Source organism: Pangasianodon hypophthalmus, chromosome 16 (genome assembly GCF_027358585.1).
Source record: "Pangasianodon hypophthalmus isolate fPanHyp1 chromosome 16, fPanHyp1.pri, whole genome shotgun sequence".
Taxonomy (NCBI): domain Eukaryota; kingdom Metazoa; phylum Chordata; class Actinopteri; order Siluriformes; family Pangasiidae; genus Pangasianodon; species Pangasianodon hypophthalmus.
In genome coordinates, this window is record NC_069725.1 from 21,874,797 (window position 1) to 21,894,044 (window position 19,248).

At 37.4% G+C, this 19,248-nt stretch overlaps 1 protein-coding gene across 1 annotated transcript; it reads left to right on the forward strand.

The window, feature by feature from the left end:
* Nucleotides 1–133: 133 nt before the first annotated feature.
* abcg2a (ATP-binding cassette, sub-family G (WHITE), member 2a) lies at nt 134–19,114 on the forward strand. Its single transcript, XM_034312133.2, has 16 exons — nt 134–707; nt 3,027–3,176; nt 7,573–7,632; nt 7,776–7,890; nt 8,884–9,036; nt 9,400–9,557; nt 9,687–9,838; nt 10,465–10,566; nt 10,690–10,940; nt 12,308–12,390; nt 13,379–13,468; nt 13,823–13,947; nt 15,583–15,737; nt 15,857–15,946; nt 17,040–17,128; nt 18,280–19,114. The coding sequence occupies exons 2-16, from the start codon at nt 3,028–3,030 to the stop codon at nt 18,437–18,439; spliced, it is 1,932 nt and encodes a 643-aa protein (XP_034168024.2). The 5' UTR covers nt 134–707; nt 3,027; the 3' UTR covers nt 18,440–19,114.
* Nucleotides 19,115–19,248: the final 134 nt, after the last annotated feature.

Genomic DNA, 19,248 nt, shown 5'->3' on the forward strand with positions numbered 1-19,248 from the left:
TATGCAAATGAGTCGGTGACGTCATTCAACGGCAACTTTCTGGGCATGCGTCAGCTACTTTTCCCTGAAAAGGGTTGATAAAGTTGACTCGATGAGGTCACTCAGCGCGCCTATGTGACCCAGCTGGATTCAGTTACCGTTATTATGTTCATCTGGTGCTGCAGCTTCGTGCAATCACGAAAAAAAGGATTAAAAATCGGGGGAAACCGGAAAATCAGTAGCTGCCGATAAGATTTTATGAGAGCAGAGTCCACGAAGAGTAAACACACACATGCACGCATCCTGACCGGGTTGTGTAACCACGAATCTGCCAAATAAGGACCATAAAGTGGAGCCATGCTGATACAGAGCCCACCATAAACTCCCGTTGTATAACAGCACATGCTTTGCACGAAATCCCGTGTGTATTTAAATATGCGACCGCGCACGCATCCTATAGCAGACCCAGGATACAGGCTTTAGCTTTATTTGCATATGAGAGCAAACCTACGATTGAATCCCTCCTATATCCTGAGCACGTGCCATCCGCGACCTATTTAGACGACATAGTGTGAAGTTGAAGGTCTCGCGCTACCACTCAGTCTCAGACAATACTGCAGTGCGCGTGCGGTTCTCTAAAAGCGCGCGCTCCGGTGCCCGTTATGGTTTTATAAAGATTTACGGAAGAGCGCGAGGAGCTAGCTGCACGAGCCGTTTACATCTGTCAGGTAAGTTACTTTATTTATTTATTTATTTATTTAATATTATTCGGTTTAGTGTACTAAAAAACGCCATGTTGGTTTTACTTTCACTTTATTTTATTATTATTATTATTATTATTATTATTATTTGTAAAATAACTGTACAGTCCCAGTGCTGTCCTCAAGCGCTCTGTAAAAAAAAAATATATATAAATGAATCCACAGTGTTTCTGTTCATCAGCTTGGATTTTAATGTTTGCAAAGGAAACAGGGTCCTAAACTAGGGCAGGGGTTCTCATACTTTTAACTGTTAGAAAAAACCCACCTCAAGATGAATTTTTATAACTAATCCAACTATTCAAATATTTATCTAATTATTTGCAATAAAGTACAATAATATTTTTGAATATTAAATAGATCCACATACCTTTTTATTCCTGAACTTCCCACTACCACATCACACTAGGTCCAGACTGACATTATTTACAGTCCTACTTGTTTTTGAGTTGCTTGTGTTTATGCTAAATCGAGTGAATTCACATAATTAACCAGCTAACCAGTCGAATAAGTTAATAACAATAAATACTCAATAAATATAATTTATCCCCAGACCTCACACTGAGAACCAGAGCTTATGGCCATGGTCATTTTCTTAAAACTACTACATTCTAAAACTTCCATTCTAAAAATAAGTGTATTTCAGTGAGGACACATAAGAAAAAGGCTTATGGAAGGAGTCTCCAGTTTCAGTGCTTTGTACATTTTAAAGTAAATTACACATTAAAGGAAAAACTGTCATTCTGTGTCTACCACAGAAACAAATTTTTAGACGATTCCTTGCACTGAGAAAATAACAAACCTTTTTAACCCCATTTATACTGGAAGACGGGCAATTGTTGAATTTTAATGAAAGCATTTTAACTTGATTGTGATTACAACAGACTTTTAAGCTTATTTCTCGTCATGCTGTATGAGCTGATCCCACTAAAATAGTGGCTGAATTCTCTAACTGTTTGTGCTATAACACATTTTGTTTACATTTTGCCATTGTCATTACTGATTATGTCGCTGACGTTAAGATTTTCAGTCAGATTTTGCCGTTGCGTGAAAAAAATTGCACATCTGAAAAAAACTCTTTGGGCTTAAGTTGAGATCGGCGTCCTTAGAATGCAAAATGTGATTAAGTGCCATTGTTACCAAAAACAGCTGACTACAAAGTTCTGGCAGCGTGAAAAATTTGTGATTAAAATCTGAGTGTGAGCACGGCTATGATTTATAGTCTAAAATCCGTCAATAGATTGCACAACACTCATGGAATGGCTACGAATACAGTAGCGGCGATGATGAATGTAAACAGAAATATATCTGTATTACTACAGGCTCACTTAGAATAATGTTTGCATTTATGTGAGCTCATTTTCTGCACAAGCCCTGATCATGTCGAATTGATGGCGTAAGCAGAACGTAGTAATGTTCTTTAATCGCATGCCTATCATTAGAGGATCTTCACTGTGTTAATCTGAAATGAAGAACACGTTATCACACAGTCTGTTATAAAATTCAGCCAAGATGGCCGCCCCAAATCATTGCATTGAGCTACACTGTTTAATTTTTTTGCTATGTTTATATATATTGGGTTATATTTGGGTGGGTCAGACCTCTATTAGCCTTGTAGCTCTAGTGCAAAAGAAACTTCAGGCATAAAATATGTCTTCACTAGACAATGCCAAACTATTCCTTTAATGTTGGCGGTCTGCCTGATACGAGGTGATACTGTCAATGTCATGTCATATTTGAAGATTTTCCAGACCCAGGCCTGAGTCAGCTGTTCTTTGAAGAAAAAAAAAACCTGAGCTCCAAAGACTTCCTGCATTTAATTTAGTTGAAAGCACAGACTATCAGGTTTAAAGCTTAATTCTTTGGATGAGGAGCGTATATGGTGTAATCTTTGTAACGGTTTTCCGCAGTGGAAAAGTCTTACATGCCAAGCTGCTTTTTTTTGTTTGTTTTAAGCAAAAAGCTGCTATTCTAGCTGCATTTAAACTTGTTTCACAGACGATTCACAAGATTAAATGTAATCATAAATGGATAAAAAGTATGATGTGTTTTGAATTAATAAATTGGAAAATTGCTGTAGTATAAGAGGAATGAAACACTTCAGCTGTTGATTATTTTCCTATAACAGCACACCTCCAAGTGTTTCATTCCTTACATGATATTTACTTCTCTCTTTGAAAAGAAAGAAACGAGCGTTCAATCACAGAATTTTAACAAGTGCACGTTGATGGCGTGATTTTTATTTATTTTTTTGTCACATTTATGAGGAATGTTTTCTATATTTCGCAGGATGCCAGAAAACAGAAACATGGATGGTGTGAAGGGAGGAGTGTGTGGGGCTACAGTAAGCTTCCACAACATCCACTACAGCGTCAGCAGCAGGACTGGGATGCTCTGCAAACAGAAGAAGACCTGTAAAAACATCCTCATCGACCTCAAGTGAGTTCCATTCACCTGGATTTCAGTTTGAAAAAGACTACACATAGACACGCTTGTTTTAAACAGTGAACTTTTATATCTCAGACTTCATTCTTTTTCTTGGTCCTAACATCTGAAATTATTCACCTCTGATATTCTCTTGTAAAGGTTTTACAATAGTGTATGTATTGTGTTTTTGCAGCTGTGAGACAGACTAGCTCAGAGTCATCGTTATGTCACAAGCAGCTTTTTATTGATGTAATTAACTTGTGTCCGATAAGAGAGAAACTGTGGTAAAGGTCTTGCAAAAAAACAGCGGGTTGTATAACAAAGACCACACCTTCATGTTCAAAGTAACTTCTATGACCATGAACTTCATGAGATGTTGATAGAAGTCACACTTTTTTACTGAGATCTAAGGTCATTGTCCTTGTGCAAGTGAAGCGCAGAGCTGTTAAATGAGCTGGCAGAATTCAGTTCACATACGCAGTCTTCTGTCTATTGAGTTATTCTGAATATTTGCGCCAAAGATGTATTGTTGAATTCATGTAACAAAATTACTGATTTAAAACTACTGAAACTACATTTATACTACATTTATGTTATGACTGAATTGCTAAAATGTTACTTGGCATGTTTTGCACTACAATTTATTATTTTTTAGCTCTGCAATTTCTGGCTTTAGTTGATTTCGGTGATATCTATGTGCATTTTGAAGAAGTTTATGTATATACATTCTGGCCGTTGAGTACAGCCTCACCTTTTCCAACAAACACCCCAGCATTTCTTTCTTGGTCTGCTTAAATTTGTTGTATGAAAGCAAATCTGAACAAACAAACCAAAATATCAATTTCACTTTGACTTGAAAAAATCAAAATGACTAATGGGTAAGAAAGTGTCCTTAGTTTCCTCAATTCACTTGGTTACTAGCCTTAATTAATAGAGGCAGTTATTAGCCTTTATTACCTCAGTTCTCTCAGTTAGCCTTATAGCACTAATTGAAAGAGCTGAGGTGATGGAGACAACAGTGCTAACTGACTTAATGAAGGCTCTAGTGTTAACTGAGAGAACTGAGGTAATGAAGGCTACAGTGCTAACTGAGGTAATGAGGGCTACAGTGCTAACTGAGGTAATGAAGGCTACAGTGCTAACTGAGGTAATGAGGGCTACAGTGCTAACTGAGGTAATGAGGGCTACAGTGCTAACTGAGGTAATGAAGGCTACAGTGCTAACTGAGGTAATGAGGGCTACAGTGCTAACTGAGAGAGCTGAGGTAATGAAGGCTACAGTGCTAACTGAGGTAATGAGGGCTACAGTGCTAACTGAGGTAATGAGGGCTACAGTGCTAACTGAGGTAATGAGGGCTACAGTGCTAACTGAGGTAATGAGGGCTACAGTGCTTACTGAGAGAGCTGAGGTAAAGAAGGCTATATCATTATCTGAGGTAATGAGGTAAGGCTTATATAAAGGACTGCAAATGTTTTGTGACGTGAAAAGGTTACACTGAAATAGATCAATACATAAACCACAACAATTATTTTAATACACAACAACACAGGATTTTATGGTCTTAGTGTAAAAGGTGTGTGTGTGTGTGTGTGTGTGTGTGTGTGTGTGTGTGTGTGTGTGTGTGTGTGTGTGGGGAAACAGATGTGAGGCAGTCCCTGGTCTCAGATTAGTGTAAAAAGGGCACTGAGGACAGCTCCTTGTGTATATATAGTTATACAATGACGGACTGAGACGTGACTCTACACACAGTCATAGAGACCCTCACAGTCAGGACACGCTCGCCACACACTGTTGCTTATTTAGGTGTCCACACACAATGCAAAAACAGAGACACACCCCGGTGATTGTATATTTTTCCTACTTGCACAAAAGATAAAAGTGAACAATAGAAAATGGAAATTCTCCTGCTGAGTGTTATATAAAGTAGTGAAACATCAATAACACAGTTAGGTTAGTGAGAGAAAGGTGTTGCGTTTTTTTTTTTTTTTAATGAGAGCAAATAAAACTGCACCCTTCATCCCTTACTTCTGCGCGCACACACACACACACACACACACACACTTTATTGTTTAGCTGTATAAAAGCCATGAGAAAGATTATCCATTATACAAACACTGGACCTACATGAGTGTATTTTTTTTTTATTGACTTTTATAATTATAGCTAAAGATGTCTGTGTGTAGCGGAGCATCTCCAGCGTTGGGGGTTCGATTCCCGCCACTGCCCTGGGTGCGCAGAGTTTGCATGCACTCCCCATGGTTTTTCCTCCCCCAGTTCAAAGACATGCAATTCTATGATCGGCATTTCCAAATTGTTCGTAGTGTGTGAATGGGTGTGTGAGTGTGTGTATGTGACGGTGTCCTGTGTGTGTGTGCGCACGTGTCCCCCCGCCTCGTGCCCCTTGGGATAAGCTCCAGGTTACCCCACAACCCTGTGTAGGATAAGCGGGACAGAGAATGGATGAATGTTGGCATGTTGATATGTAGAGACTAAGTGTCTCCATAAATATTGGAATATCTGACAGTTTTGACAATGGGAAACAGCTTTTCAAACAAAAAACTGCAGTTTCTGTTTTATTTACTAAAACATGCAAAGGATTTCCTTTTGGTTACTGTGGTTAAGGTTCGGGTTAGATTTAGGTGTAGCATAGCATTAATTAGTTGCATTAATAATAATAATAATGTAAGTGAAAGGTCCTCAGAAGGATAGTAAGAGGAGTAAGTGTGTTTGGATTAGAAGGTCACTGACCCCGAACTACTCTTCATGACAAGGCATTAAACAGCATCAGGCTCTTCACATTAAGCAATAACTCGAGCAGTTTCAACATGAAGCAGCTGTTTGTGTAATCATGAGTGAGACGTTTTGAGTCTATTTCTGTACTAAAGACTCATGTTAGCTGGAGATTATTTAGCTTGTGAAGTATGTGTAACACAACAATTACATTAGATTTTTTATTTTTTCTTCACTCTATGCAACTTACAGTCAATGTCTTTTGTCATTTGGGCAGCTGTGAAGCTTACAGGACTGAGAAATGTAGAAGATTTCCAATAACGTTTTGTAAAAGTACACTCTACTATCAAATGCTTAGATTTAAAATTATATTGTTTGGTGTGGATTTCATAAGCTCATCATAATGCAGTTATTTTTATAATAAATTCACAGTGATAAATTCAAATATTTACAATATATTTTTGTGAATTCATTTATTTCTGTAAAGCTGCTTTGTGACAATGTCCATTGTTAAAAGCGCTATACAAATAAAATTGAATTGAATTGAATAATGTAATTTTCTAGCGACAGCCAGCTAGAATTTAGCAGAAATACGAGAAAGTTTTCAGGAGTGATCAGATTTTGTACCCCCTTTACTACAAATTATTACTAATGACTAATCACACAGGCACTGATTAAATGTAGAGTTGTAAACCATGTAACCACGACAACAAGAAATTATTTATAGACTACAGTGCATGGAAATGGTTTAAAAAAAAAAAAAAAAGTAGAAAAGTGTGAGATGAAGCCATTATAACAGTCATGCGCATATTTATAATATTAAACTGTTATTATGTTACCTAAATGAAGTGACTATAGTTTTTTATTCATTCTATTCATTCATTTATAAATAATCAAAACATACAGAGTCTCATTTAAAAAAAAAACAACAACAACATATAAACAAGATAACCATGGTAAAGTTTCAATATCACATAATAGACAAAAGTTTCTTGCCTCTACATTGTCTGTTATTTTCAGATATCTTCATATATCACTTACATACCACTGCAGCTGTAATGTTTAAGCACTGAATTAAAATATTTGTTTAGAGAAACTGCTAGAATATGGTACAATAGATAGATAGGGTAGAATATTTTAAATACGGTTTTCTCAGATATTTTACCTAAAAAAGTATGCTTCTCTTGAAGCAGAGTTCGAGTGATGTTCCAAACATGAAAAAGATGTTTTCATAATGATTTTTTTGTGGTGTAAAGATCTATATCAGTATATCATACTCTAGTGTTAGTGGCATAACGTTCTCAGCGTTTATCACCATCCTGTGTGCCATCATGCTGGTGTACCCTCACACTCCTAGCAGAGATTACGCTAGTCTAAAATCTGTCTGTGATTTGTATAAATTACACATACAGTAGATTACACACACAGATTGGGTTATTTGAAGTTTTTTTTTTTTCCCCATGACATTTTCTTGCAGTTTAGTTATTGCAAATTTCTGCTCACCTGTTTTGCATGTCTGCTACCATGCAAATAAAGTTTTTTGTTGTTGTTCTTGTATGAGGTGCCTTTTTCCTCCATGTTAATCCCTGTGATTGACTAGCCACTCTGACCTCCAGGAAAGTGGTGAATATGATGACTGTGACAATGCTTACACATGTTTGTGTTTTTTCTCATCTAGTGGAATTATGAAGCCTGGAATGAACGCCATATTAGGAGCCACCGGGAGCGGAAAATCCTCGTAAGTTTTTAACGTTTGTGTTTATCTGTGTGTGATGTGGGGCAGTTCAGTTTGCTGCTTGTGTTGGAGTTTTGTTCTAGCAGTGGTGTGTGTGTGTGTGTGTGTGTGTGTGTGTGTGTGCGTGTGCGTGTGTGTGTGTGAAGTTTTTTGGATGTGTTGGCAGCGAGGAAAGATCCAAAAGGACTGACTGGAGAGGTGCTGATAGACGGAGCACCACAGCCCCCCAACTTTAAATGTCTGTCTGGATATGTAGTACAGGTACGTATTTTCTCTCTCACTCTCTCTCTCTCTCTCTCTCTCTCTCTCGCACACACACACACACACACACACACACACACACACATGCCCACATGCGGTATCACATCCTCATAATGTCCCTGCACTCAGCATCTTGAATCCTTCTTTCTCACATTTACTCACACAAAGCTCTGCATTTCAATTACGCCATGTCATATTTTACACAATTCACACAAAAAAATGCTGCATGTTGTTTTCCAGTGCTTAAAATGTTGTTAAAAGGAAGTGTCTCTGGTCGTAAAATCCATTAAAGGGGAAGTCTCTGTGTGGTAAAAAAATCACTCGGCTTCTTCATATTGCGTGTGCTCATATCCACCATGACTAAGCAAATTATCATAGTAAGACTGACCTGATCATGCTAAAGCAACGTTATGCAGTGTCATGCTAAAGCCAGTTAGCGTTACGCAGTGTCATGCTTGGTCACACAGTCATGCTTGGTCCGTGGAAAACGCTAGAAAATTGACCTTGTTACTAAAATGTCATTTATTAAAGTAAGAAAAACATCCCAAATGCTAGAACACGTCTCAGTAGATGTTATTGCAAAGCTACGATGATGGCTGAGTGGCCTGTGATTGTACATTACCCACAATGCACTGGACACGACCTCATTTCCTATACACTCCAATAATGATAATAAATGACTAATTTAATTTGTATCATCCAAATTCTCTTCTAACGTACAATTACACTTAAACTTTGGGTCACCTTTTACCCGACTCTACACCTAACTATTTGCTGAGGAAAAGAAATCTGAGATTTCTGAATTTTATTATTTTTTAGGTGAACTTGTGCTTTCTTGTATAAAACATTCTGACTAGCATTTATGGTTCAGAGTGGTGCAATTTTTATTTTATTTTTGAAATAACCTTCTTTATGAGATTATCAGGTTTTTCTAAACCATTTGACGTGAGTGTGTGTGTGTGTGTGTGTGTGTGTGTGTGTGTGTGTGTATAGGATGATGTGGTGATGGGAACACTAACAGTGAGGGAGAATCTGCGCTTCTCAGCAGCACTGAGGCTTCCGATGTCTATCAGCCAGAAGGAGAAGGAGGAGAAAGTGGAGCGACTCATTGACGAGCTCGGGCTGACTAAAGTAGCTGACTCACGGGTAGGCCCCACATACACACACACACACACACACACACACACACACACACACACATACACACACACACACACACACACACACACACACACACACACTTTTAGACATACAGTCAGCTAAAAGGAAACAACAGAAAGCAGAACAACTCGTTGAGGAGTTGAACGAAATGATCGAAACTAGCTGACTCATGGGATGGACACACACACACCTATAGACAGCACCATCATAATGACACACAGAATGGTATGAAGAAGTGATTACAGTCAAATTGAGCAGTTAAGAACACTTTATTTCTGACAGGTCTGAGCTCTAGTTAATGGGGCGGGACTTTGATTGTCAGTGGCTCTCTGATTGGCTGTTTGACAGGTGGGCACACAGTTGATTCGTGGCATTTCTGGAGGTGAGAGAAAGAGGACCAACATCGGCATGGAACTTATTATCGATCCATCTGTCCTCTTCCTGGACGAGCCGACGACTGGTCTGGACGCAAGCACGGCTAACTCTGTACTGTCACTGCTGAAGAGGTACACACACACACACTCATGCATTCATCGAGTCGAGGTATGAAATCTGTATGTATAAACACATGCACATACGTACAGCAAATGGCTATAATAATAAGCAAGACCTCCCGCTGTGATGTGTTTTGGCAGGATGTCGAATCATGGTCGGACCATCATCCTGTCCATCCACCAGCCGCGTTACTCCATTTACCGGCTGTTCGACACACTCACCCTGCTGGTGGCAGGCAGACAGGTTTACCACGGGCCTGCTCAGAGCGCACTGGACTACTTCAGCGACATTGGTGTGTCGTCACACGTCTATTGTGATGTAGATTATCAAATCAGAATACCTCAGTTCATCTGAGTGGCTCTGATACACAACATATGTGTGGATCCTGAGACACACACAAACACACTATATATATAGATACAGCATCTATAGACTGTGGGATATATACACACACGTTTCTGTTTTTTTTTCACTTAAAGAATCTTTTTCACACCAATTTTTCAATGATTTTTGAAAATTTCTTCACCAACAAAAGAACAGAAAAGGATTGCAAGGATTGCATGCTTTCACATGAGCATAACGTCATAAGTAAGCATGTAACCTTTTATTCTACTAACTGGCCACAAACAAGTGGTCTCACTTTCACTTATACAATACACTTTCACAGATTTTCAAGACTAAAAGTGTGTAAGATGCAACTTTCTAATTTGTGGTTTTTTTTTTTTTCATTTTTTTTTTTAAACGTTTGCACCAGTATTTTGGTTAAAAAAAAAAAAAAAAGTAGCACACAGTCAATCTGTGAATGATATGAAACTAAACAAAAGAGTGCTAAGTAATATCAAGTACACAGGTAAAAAAATTTTCCCCTGCTATAAAGAATAAAAACAATGCTAATGCTTATGTTGTGTCTTGTTTTAGGCTTCACCTGTGAACCGCATAACAACCCCGCTGATTTCTTCCTGGATGTCATTAATGGAGATTATACTGCACTGTCTCAAAACATACCAAAGGATAATGCAGGTTTATCTCTCTCTCTCTCACACACACACACACACACACACACACACACACACACAGACACATATATTAATCGCTTAAAGAATGAATGTGCTTAAGTTGTGTTTTTTCGTATGTGTGTGGCAGAGGTGGATCATAAGCAATATGCATCGTCCCGTCAGAACATCGAGGACCGTCTGGTGCAGGAGTACAAGCAGTGGTCTTACTACCAGCAGACCAAAGACGAGCTGGAGGAAATCACACAGGGACGCAAGTACGACAACCGGCCCAAATCACGCACCATCACCTACAACACGTCCTTCTGCCACCAGTTCAAATGGGTGCTGAAGAGGACGTTCCGCAACCTGATGCTCAACCCACAGACCTCCTTCGCTCAGGTGAGGCAGTTTTTATACCGTGTCTATAATCTAATTAGTAATTAGATTCAGTAAGGTAGAGTCTGGTTTCAGCAACATTTCACTTAAGAGCTCTTATTGATAACTGACAAACCTACATAAACATTTCTAACATCGCTGCTGGCCTCTCGAATCGACTGGACTGGTCAGAAGGTGTCGATTAATTTTCTATAACGTTAGCTCTGACAGGAGTTCCAGCTGCGAAGCAAATCACGGGGTTATGTTAATACCCTCGTTCTGATATGTTATTGTTTCTACAGTAACAGCTCACACACAGGAACTTGTGTGGCAGACACGTAACATAATCTAAGCCTAATAATAAACATGTGTATAAGAAAGAAACATAATCGTTGATATGGTTTTAAGTTTTCTGTTTTATGAAAGGAGTCTCCAGTGTCAGTGTTCCAGAATAGTTTTCCACCACGGGAAAGTCTCCAGGATTTTGCTGTTTTTTTTTTTTTTTTTTTTTTTTTGTCTTATTAAATTCAAGACGGAGGAAAAAAAAAGACAGAAAATGCTGGCGAGGGAATGACTGTTGTACTGCTGTAACGTACATTAAATGTAACTATAAACAGATAAAAACTATGACATACCGTTTTTGAATGAATAAAAAATTCTATCAAAGTGATGTAAGGAATTAAACACTTCAGGACATGTTGTTCTAGGAAATGAATCAAACTTTGCAGTGGTAACAGTAGCTCTGCTTCGTGTCAGGATGCATCACACCAACTCATCACTGATTATTTTCCTTTAATAGCACACCCATGTGTAATAAAGTGTTTTATTCCTTACTTAACAGACTTCTTTTTTTTTTTTTTTTTTTTCCCTTCAGTTTTGATGTCAAGGTAACCTGACACTTGAGTCACATGATGTAGATTTGATTAAGATACTGTTATGCAGGGAGCCTCCTACGGGTGTCTGGGCTGATCTTATTTAAAAAAGAAAAAAAAGACCCTTTGTATCCACAGATCTTGAGATCTTGATAACTACACTGACAAAAGGAGTTGATGGCTTTCACCTGTTGGAACCTGTCCTACATATAAGATGGATTCTGTATGTTAAAGACATGTACCTGTATGTTTGTTTGGAGACTGATTGTATGGTGGGTGTGTGCTGAATTATTTAAAAATGTACACCCTGTAGATTGATGAATGCAGCACAATTCATATGGAAGACACAAAGAAAACAAATCAACGTCTTTATCAACTTACAGCACCACCTGCAGCAATGGGTTATATTATGTGTATTAGACTATCTGAATCAGACTAAATTTGGATATTTGGATCTAGGACTGGATATTTGGATGTGCTGATCGATAGTGGAGCCTATTTCTCTTCCTTCTATTTCAGGTCGGCGTGACTCTTTTCTTAGCTCTGATTGTCGGTGCCATCTTTTTCAATGTGCCAGACGATACAAGTGGAATCCAGAACAGGTGAGAAACATGAAACAGCGGCACACGTACATGTGTATACGTATAATATGTACTGCATGAAGAGGACCAGTGCATTTATGCATTTTCCATTTTAACATCAGACTTGCGCTGCTACAAATAATCACTCAGAAATGCACCAAAAAAAGTCTTTTTTAAAACCCCATTAAAATAGCAGATAAGCAAATCGCCATATGACTCTGGAATGACTGACGTGTGTTTTGGGCTCTCCACTATTAAGTGGCACCCTGGAAGCCCCGCCCCCTTCTCCCATCTCATTAGTAGTCAGGGGAAATGGAGAATATTTAGATTTTTTTTTTTTTTTTTTTTTCATGTGAAATAAAATCCATCGGTGTATAGTTAACTTAGCAAATATTATGCAGGTATAAAGTTAAGGTCAGGTAACTATATTTAATAAGGATGCCACTGAAATATTTTGGCCACAAATAGTCAAGGTTATTTGTCACATACATATTCCATACACGGGATGTAATGTAGTAAAATGTTTTTCTGTAGTTCCTCTTCCCACAGTGCAACAATGAACAGAACCAACAATGGACTAAGGATGTACACACACACACACACAATAAAGTACACAAATATTGCAATGTAGCCTTCCTTAGCGGAAATGACAGAAAATAGGGAAAAATCTAAAAAAGAAAAGATTAGATAAACTTACAATGAAGTGTAAAATCTAGCATAATATAATAATTATAAAAGGTAATGATAATTACAGAGTGATTAAAAGAACGTAAGCACTCTCACTCTGAGAGGTGCCTGATCCTCCTCCAGCATGCTTCGGCACAAATTAAATACTTTCCAGGAAACTTTTTTGACCTTTTACTTTTTTTCCCCATGTTCACTGTATACACTGTGACTGCTTACTGTTCAGTATGCTGTGTGTGTGTGTGTGTGTGTGTGTGTGTGTGTGTGTGTGTGTGTGTGTACGTGTTTGTGTGTTGTAAGTATTAACTGCGTTCTCTGATTACAGGATGGGCGCCTTGTTCTTCATCACCACCAACCAGTGTTTTGGCTCGCTGTCCTCTGCTGAACTCTTCATCACAGAACGCAAGCTCTTCCTGTGAGTGGAGAAAAAAGCTGACACTTTTTTAAATAAGAAAAATGTATTAGAAATATAGACACAGCAAGAGCAGCTCTGTGGATAAGCATCTGTGCTGGTGGTCAGCAGATAGCGAGCCAATTATCCCCTTAGCTAATGTACAGTAGATAATAAATAATAATGTGTGTACTGACTTAGACATGATGCTAAACTGGGAGCTATAAGCTTCCTGTACATTAGCCTCTTAGCTGGTAATGACCTTAAAAAAGCAGACTTCAGACGTCAGACATGTCTTACAGGATCCACTACATTTGAAGTAAGGGGGAAATTTTATATATTTTTTAAAAACTTTTTCCTCTCACACTTCCTGTACAGACACGAGTATGTTAGCGGTTATTACAGAGTGTCTGTGTACTTCCTCTGTAAGCTGCTCTCGGATATTCTCACACTGCGCACTGTTCCAGCCATCATCTTCAGCTCAGTGGCCTACTGGATGATTGGTAACACACACACACACACACACATACACACACACACACACACACACACACACAACTTATCCTTCCACTGACATAATTATTATTGCAGCTAATTATTTCTAAATTTAATCCTAACCTTAACCTCAGTAACCAAAAGAAAACATTTAGGCTTGTTTAGTTTTTAAAATAAATGATGTTCTTATATTAAAAAAAAGTTTTCCACATGAGGAGCAGCCAAATGTCCCCACAAGGTCAAAACTGTCAGATATTCCCATCCATGCAGCCACATTTGGTCCCCAGCAAAATGTAAAAATGATCCAACACACACACACACACACACACACACACAGATATAATTAATTTAATAATGGATAAATAATTGAAGAATTGGCTTAAAGTTATTTTTTTCATAATAATTAATATAATCTAAACCAAAAAATCAAAATAAAGACAAATAAGGAATTTGGTTAGAATTTTATTTTAAACAAAAACACAAGAAAAGAAAAATTTAGGGATTTAAAACAATTTTTTTTCTTTTTTTTTTTAATAAAGCACAGTGCCGCTGGTGCCCCTTCACTATGCTACATTCTACACAGGAATAAGTCGTGTGTGCGTTTTTTATATTTCTGTTACTTAACGACAAGTGGAATATAAAAATCCACATCGATGGATTAAAGCTGTAACTTTTCCAAAATGGGAAAGTCTTCAGGACAGTGGACTTCTCGGTGGACTTCACATGACAAGCTGCGTTTTTGTTTTGTCTTATTAAAGAAAGAAAAGGAGAAGCTGATGAAGAAGCGACAGTTTATAGCTGCTTTTGGCAAACTGCATTTACATGTACAGACTCGCTTATCTGGACCAACTTAGAGAAGAAAGTGCTGTGTTATAAGAGGAGTAAAACTTCAAGACATGCTGTTATTGGAAAATAATCAACTACAGATTGGTATGTTGCTGTTACCACTCCTGAAGCTGATCCCATAACAGTATGTCCTGAAATGTTTTATTCAATAAAAGTGAAAAGGCTAGTAGTGATGTCATGATTTACTCCTTATGTATTCTAATATTAATACAATATTTTCATAGAATTTTGATCAGACACTCACGTACATGGACATCTTCTTGAGTGTAATCAAATTTGACCATACGACATCACTACTTTTTTTTTTTTTTTTGGCGAAGAGTAGGGTTTGGCATAAAATCCTGATTTAATTATAGAACAGAAACGTTTGGCAGCATCAGACCTAGTTCACAAGCAAGCTAGCTAAAATTAGGTAAACTATTGTGGTGATGTAACATGATCATGTTTACAACTGGCAGGTCAAAATGAACATTTTCACCCCTAAATTAGTTCTGTTAGTTCTTTTCAGCTTGATGTATCATTTCATGCGTAGTTGAGTTCATGGCCTGGAGTTTATTGCTCTGTTTTGCCCCCTAGTGGAATAACAGAATAATTAGCTCTTTTTTCCAAATCTTTCAATTCATTAACACAAGACAATTTTAATTATAAACACGAGTCTAAATTTATTAGTTGGACCAGATTAGAACTTTAATCAGGCTGGTCCCAGCTGTAAACGGTGACAATTTAATTTAAACAGTGCATAGTTTACTCTGTTCATATATTAAGCTTAGGGAATTATGTTTTTCCCCAATGTCCAGGGTTCAAAAGGGCTGTTGGGTCATTTTTTTTCTTCATGTTCACCGTCGCCATGACTGCATACACAGCGACATCCATGGTGATGGCCATCTCTGCTGATCAGAACGTGGTGGCCATCGCCAACATCTACATGACCATCACCTTCGTGTTCATGATGGTAAGAATGCACATTACACACACTCACGGCACGCTCTTCCCTCATCTCCCCTGCACATAAACCAAGATTCAGTAGAAATATATAGATGTGTATGTATGTGATTTTTCTCACGTGTTTAGATTTTCTCGGGATTGTTGGTGAATTTGCCGAGCATTGCTGACTGGCTGAACTGGTTAAAATACTTCAGCATTCCACGCTATGGCCTTACTGTAAGTTAGCAACCAGCTCTAACTCTAATACACACATCCATTATTTGGAATGAACATATAATGTGTTCTAAATGAATACAAATACAGATACGAATAGGAGGCATGCTTTTTTAAAAAAAAATTATTTATTTATTTATTTATTTTTTAAAAGAAAGCTTGCAACAAAGGTTCACAGGGCATCTGGTTGTGACTACAGGGGTGTAACAGGACTGGGATTTTATGGGATGCAAAAAAAGTGTCACACATTGTTTTCTTTTCTTTCACGGGACAAACAAATAGTATTCTCATTAACATCAACATGTAGTGCTGCATGATGCATTTAAAGCATCCTTAGTAACAGCCTGGTCAGGGTTGTGGTAGTTTCAATTAGTCTACTAAGCAACAGAACCAATTAAAGTCATTAGAAAATATCATGGGCAGTTAAAAACAAAAATAACTTTGCTAGCTCAATTTTAAAAAGTCCCATGCGCATTTATGACCATGTTCACGTTTGCATTGTTGTGTTTTTTTTTTTTAAACTAGCGTGCATTACTCAAAAATGTCGTACATTCAATCTGCCAACAAATCTCATCAACCAAACCTGCTAGCCATCGATGTGTAGGTTAATAAGTAAATAAATAAATAAGCATGCGTGCTAGCTAGCTACTAGCTAGCTTCAGTGTTGTAGCAATACCACTTGTGGAGTAAGTGCCAATTTTTTCTTTATCGAAGACGTAATTAATTTAAAGAATCCAAGTGGAATGCAGCAGTGTGGAAAATATAAAAGAGGCACAAAGTGTTCATCTTGACAAACTTGAAAAAAAAAAAGGTTGGTGTCTACAGGAAAGGAAATTATAGGAAAACATTTGCCTTCCTGGCAGTAGCTCCATGGTGTTTTGAAATAGCTAGTGAGCCACATAGTGAAAAAATATCAACTGCATAATCAGGAAGGGTTTCAGGATTTCCCTCCAGTTTTCAAACAGGAACTCTCGCTATAAATACGACTGCGTGACTGCTAGAGAGATCAGTAGGGAGTTTAAGTTTTTTTTTATTTTTTATTTTTTAAATTATACGCGTATGAATATATGGATGATGATGATGATGATGTGTTCAGGGTCTCCTGGTGAATGAGTTTGTTGGGCTGGAATTCTGTGACCCTCTTCCGACTCTGCAACCTGTCTTCAATATCAGTGCAGCCTCCAAGTAAGTAGTGCAACCACTAAAATACTGACGTAAAATTTCTAAATCCAATCATGTGACTAATCGTAAGTGCTAATGTGAGGATGCGTCAAATATGAATATAGTGTATAATTGAGAGCATCCAAAAGCTGAAAAGGTAAAGTTACAAAGTGACCAAGGCCAAGTTATCTGAAAATGAAATAATGATACCATTTTTGTGACACTTATTTGCAAAAAAAAAAAAAAAGCATGACAGCGTTTTGGACCACTGGTTATGATAAAAAAGATTTAGAGCATAACATCATATTATTTCCAGAATAAATGTTGTAAAGTCTGATATAATGAGAAAAAAGTCACAGTATGTCGAGAACAAAGTCATAATTACGAGAAATAAGGCATATCATCTAATATTATAAGCAAAAAGCTGCAATATTTCGTGAAGCAATAACATCGAGAAAAAGGTTGCAGCATCTGATATTACAAGAAAAAGTGTTGCAATATTTCGAGAATCAAGTTATAATATATCGAGAAAAAAATTTAATATTTTGAGAATACAGTCTCTACTTTATTAATACTGAGAATTTTTCCCTAAAAATATTGACTATATTCTCAAAGTTGTAATAGTTTGAGAAAAAAGCCCCAATACTTTGAGAATAAAGTCATAATTCTATGACAAATTGATACATATGTACATACTACAGTTGTTTTTGTTGGAGTGAAATATTACAGTTTTATTCTCCAAATCCTGTGATGTTATGTTTTAAACAGTGGCTCTAAAACACAGAAATATATTAACAGAACACATAAGCGAGAGGGAATATAAGACTACACGTCGTCTATGTTTATATCAGCCGGCGTAGCGAGCTCTGTCCTTGGGTAGTGCAAAACACCATCAAATATAAATATTAGCAAGGTAGCATATGCCAAAGAATATTTTAAAAGTTAATCATTAACGTATTATCATACTTTCATTCAGCGTATTCAGCCGTTGGTTCACTTTGGTTCATTTGGTTCATTTCACTAAAATACCGTTAAATTTGTTGCACGAGAGCTCAAGCAGCAGAACAGAACAGAGCAAGCACATTTTTTAGTATAAAATACAAGAGACTATTTAAATTGAGTACATTATTAAAATCTACCTTTTACTTAACATTCTTCTGTACACCATGCACCAGCTGTTCCATTCGTATGTCTGGAGATGAATATCTGACGAAGCAGGGCATCGATTACTCCACCTGGGGCATGTGGCAGAACAACGTGGCACTGGGCTGCATGGTCATCATATTCCTGAGCATTGCATACCTGAAACTGCTCTTAATTAAGAAATTTACATAGATACACACACACACACACACACACACACACACACACACACACACACAAGCTGCTTTGGGCTTTGAGTCCCACTTGAGCTGTTTAAATTACACAAATGTTTCCTCCCTTTATAGTATTCAGCACTTATACTTCGCTCTGCCTCCTGACTGGCTCCTCCCCCTCATTACTGCCTTCTTTTCCTTAAATCTTTTCTTATTTATCAAAATTTACTTAATCATGCCTCTTCCCAGTCTTCTCAGGTTCTTTACAAGTTCTTGTTTGAACATATTTCATGGCTATACAACTTTTCCTGATATTTCTGCACTTTTCAGTTGGTTTTTTATTCTTGTTCTCTGTTTTTGTCCTGCACATCATATATACATATAAACACTGCATTTTTGTATATAGTTTTGTTCACACAACCAATTTTTAGAGTTTAATTCCAACTTAGATCTGCCTCTGATAATTAAAGCACTCTAACAAAGCTTCAATCCCATCGAACAAAACTGAACACTATGGAGTATTCGAGCCAGTTGTGTTTGAATGGGAATTAAACTCTGAAGGCTACAAAAGCATTATGTGGAAAAAGAAAAAAAAAAGCCTAACACTTTATATTAATGGACCCTTACAGTTATAAATGTAAAAAAATAATGTAGTTTTGTTAACAATTGTAATAAAAGTTTTTTTTTTTTTGGACATGCAGTGCATCTCTTTACTGTGTGTGTCTGTAGTAACACATTCTCCTCACTCTATACACACTGCCTTTAGCTCATGAAGGTCTTCATAAGCACTATAAATGATATTATAGCACAGAACAGATCACTCTGTCA

Excerpts from the sequence above, each read along its gene's own strand:
- abcg2a (XM_034312133.2), top strand. The coding sequence starts at position 3,028 with ATGCCAGAAAACAGAAACATGGATGGTGTGAAGGGAGGAGTGTGTGGG. Across the intron at positions 9,558-9,686 it reads GTACTGTCACTGCTGAAGAG|GATGTCGAATCATGGTCGGA; the intron begins GTACACACACAC and ends GTGTTTTGGCAG. Across the intron at positions 9,839-10,464 it reads GGACTACTTCAGCGACATTG|GCTTCACCTGTGAACCGCAT; the intron begins GTGTGTCGTCAC and ends GTCTTGTTTTAG.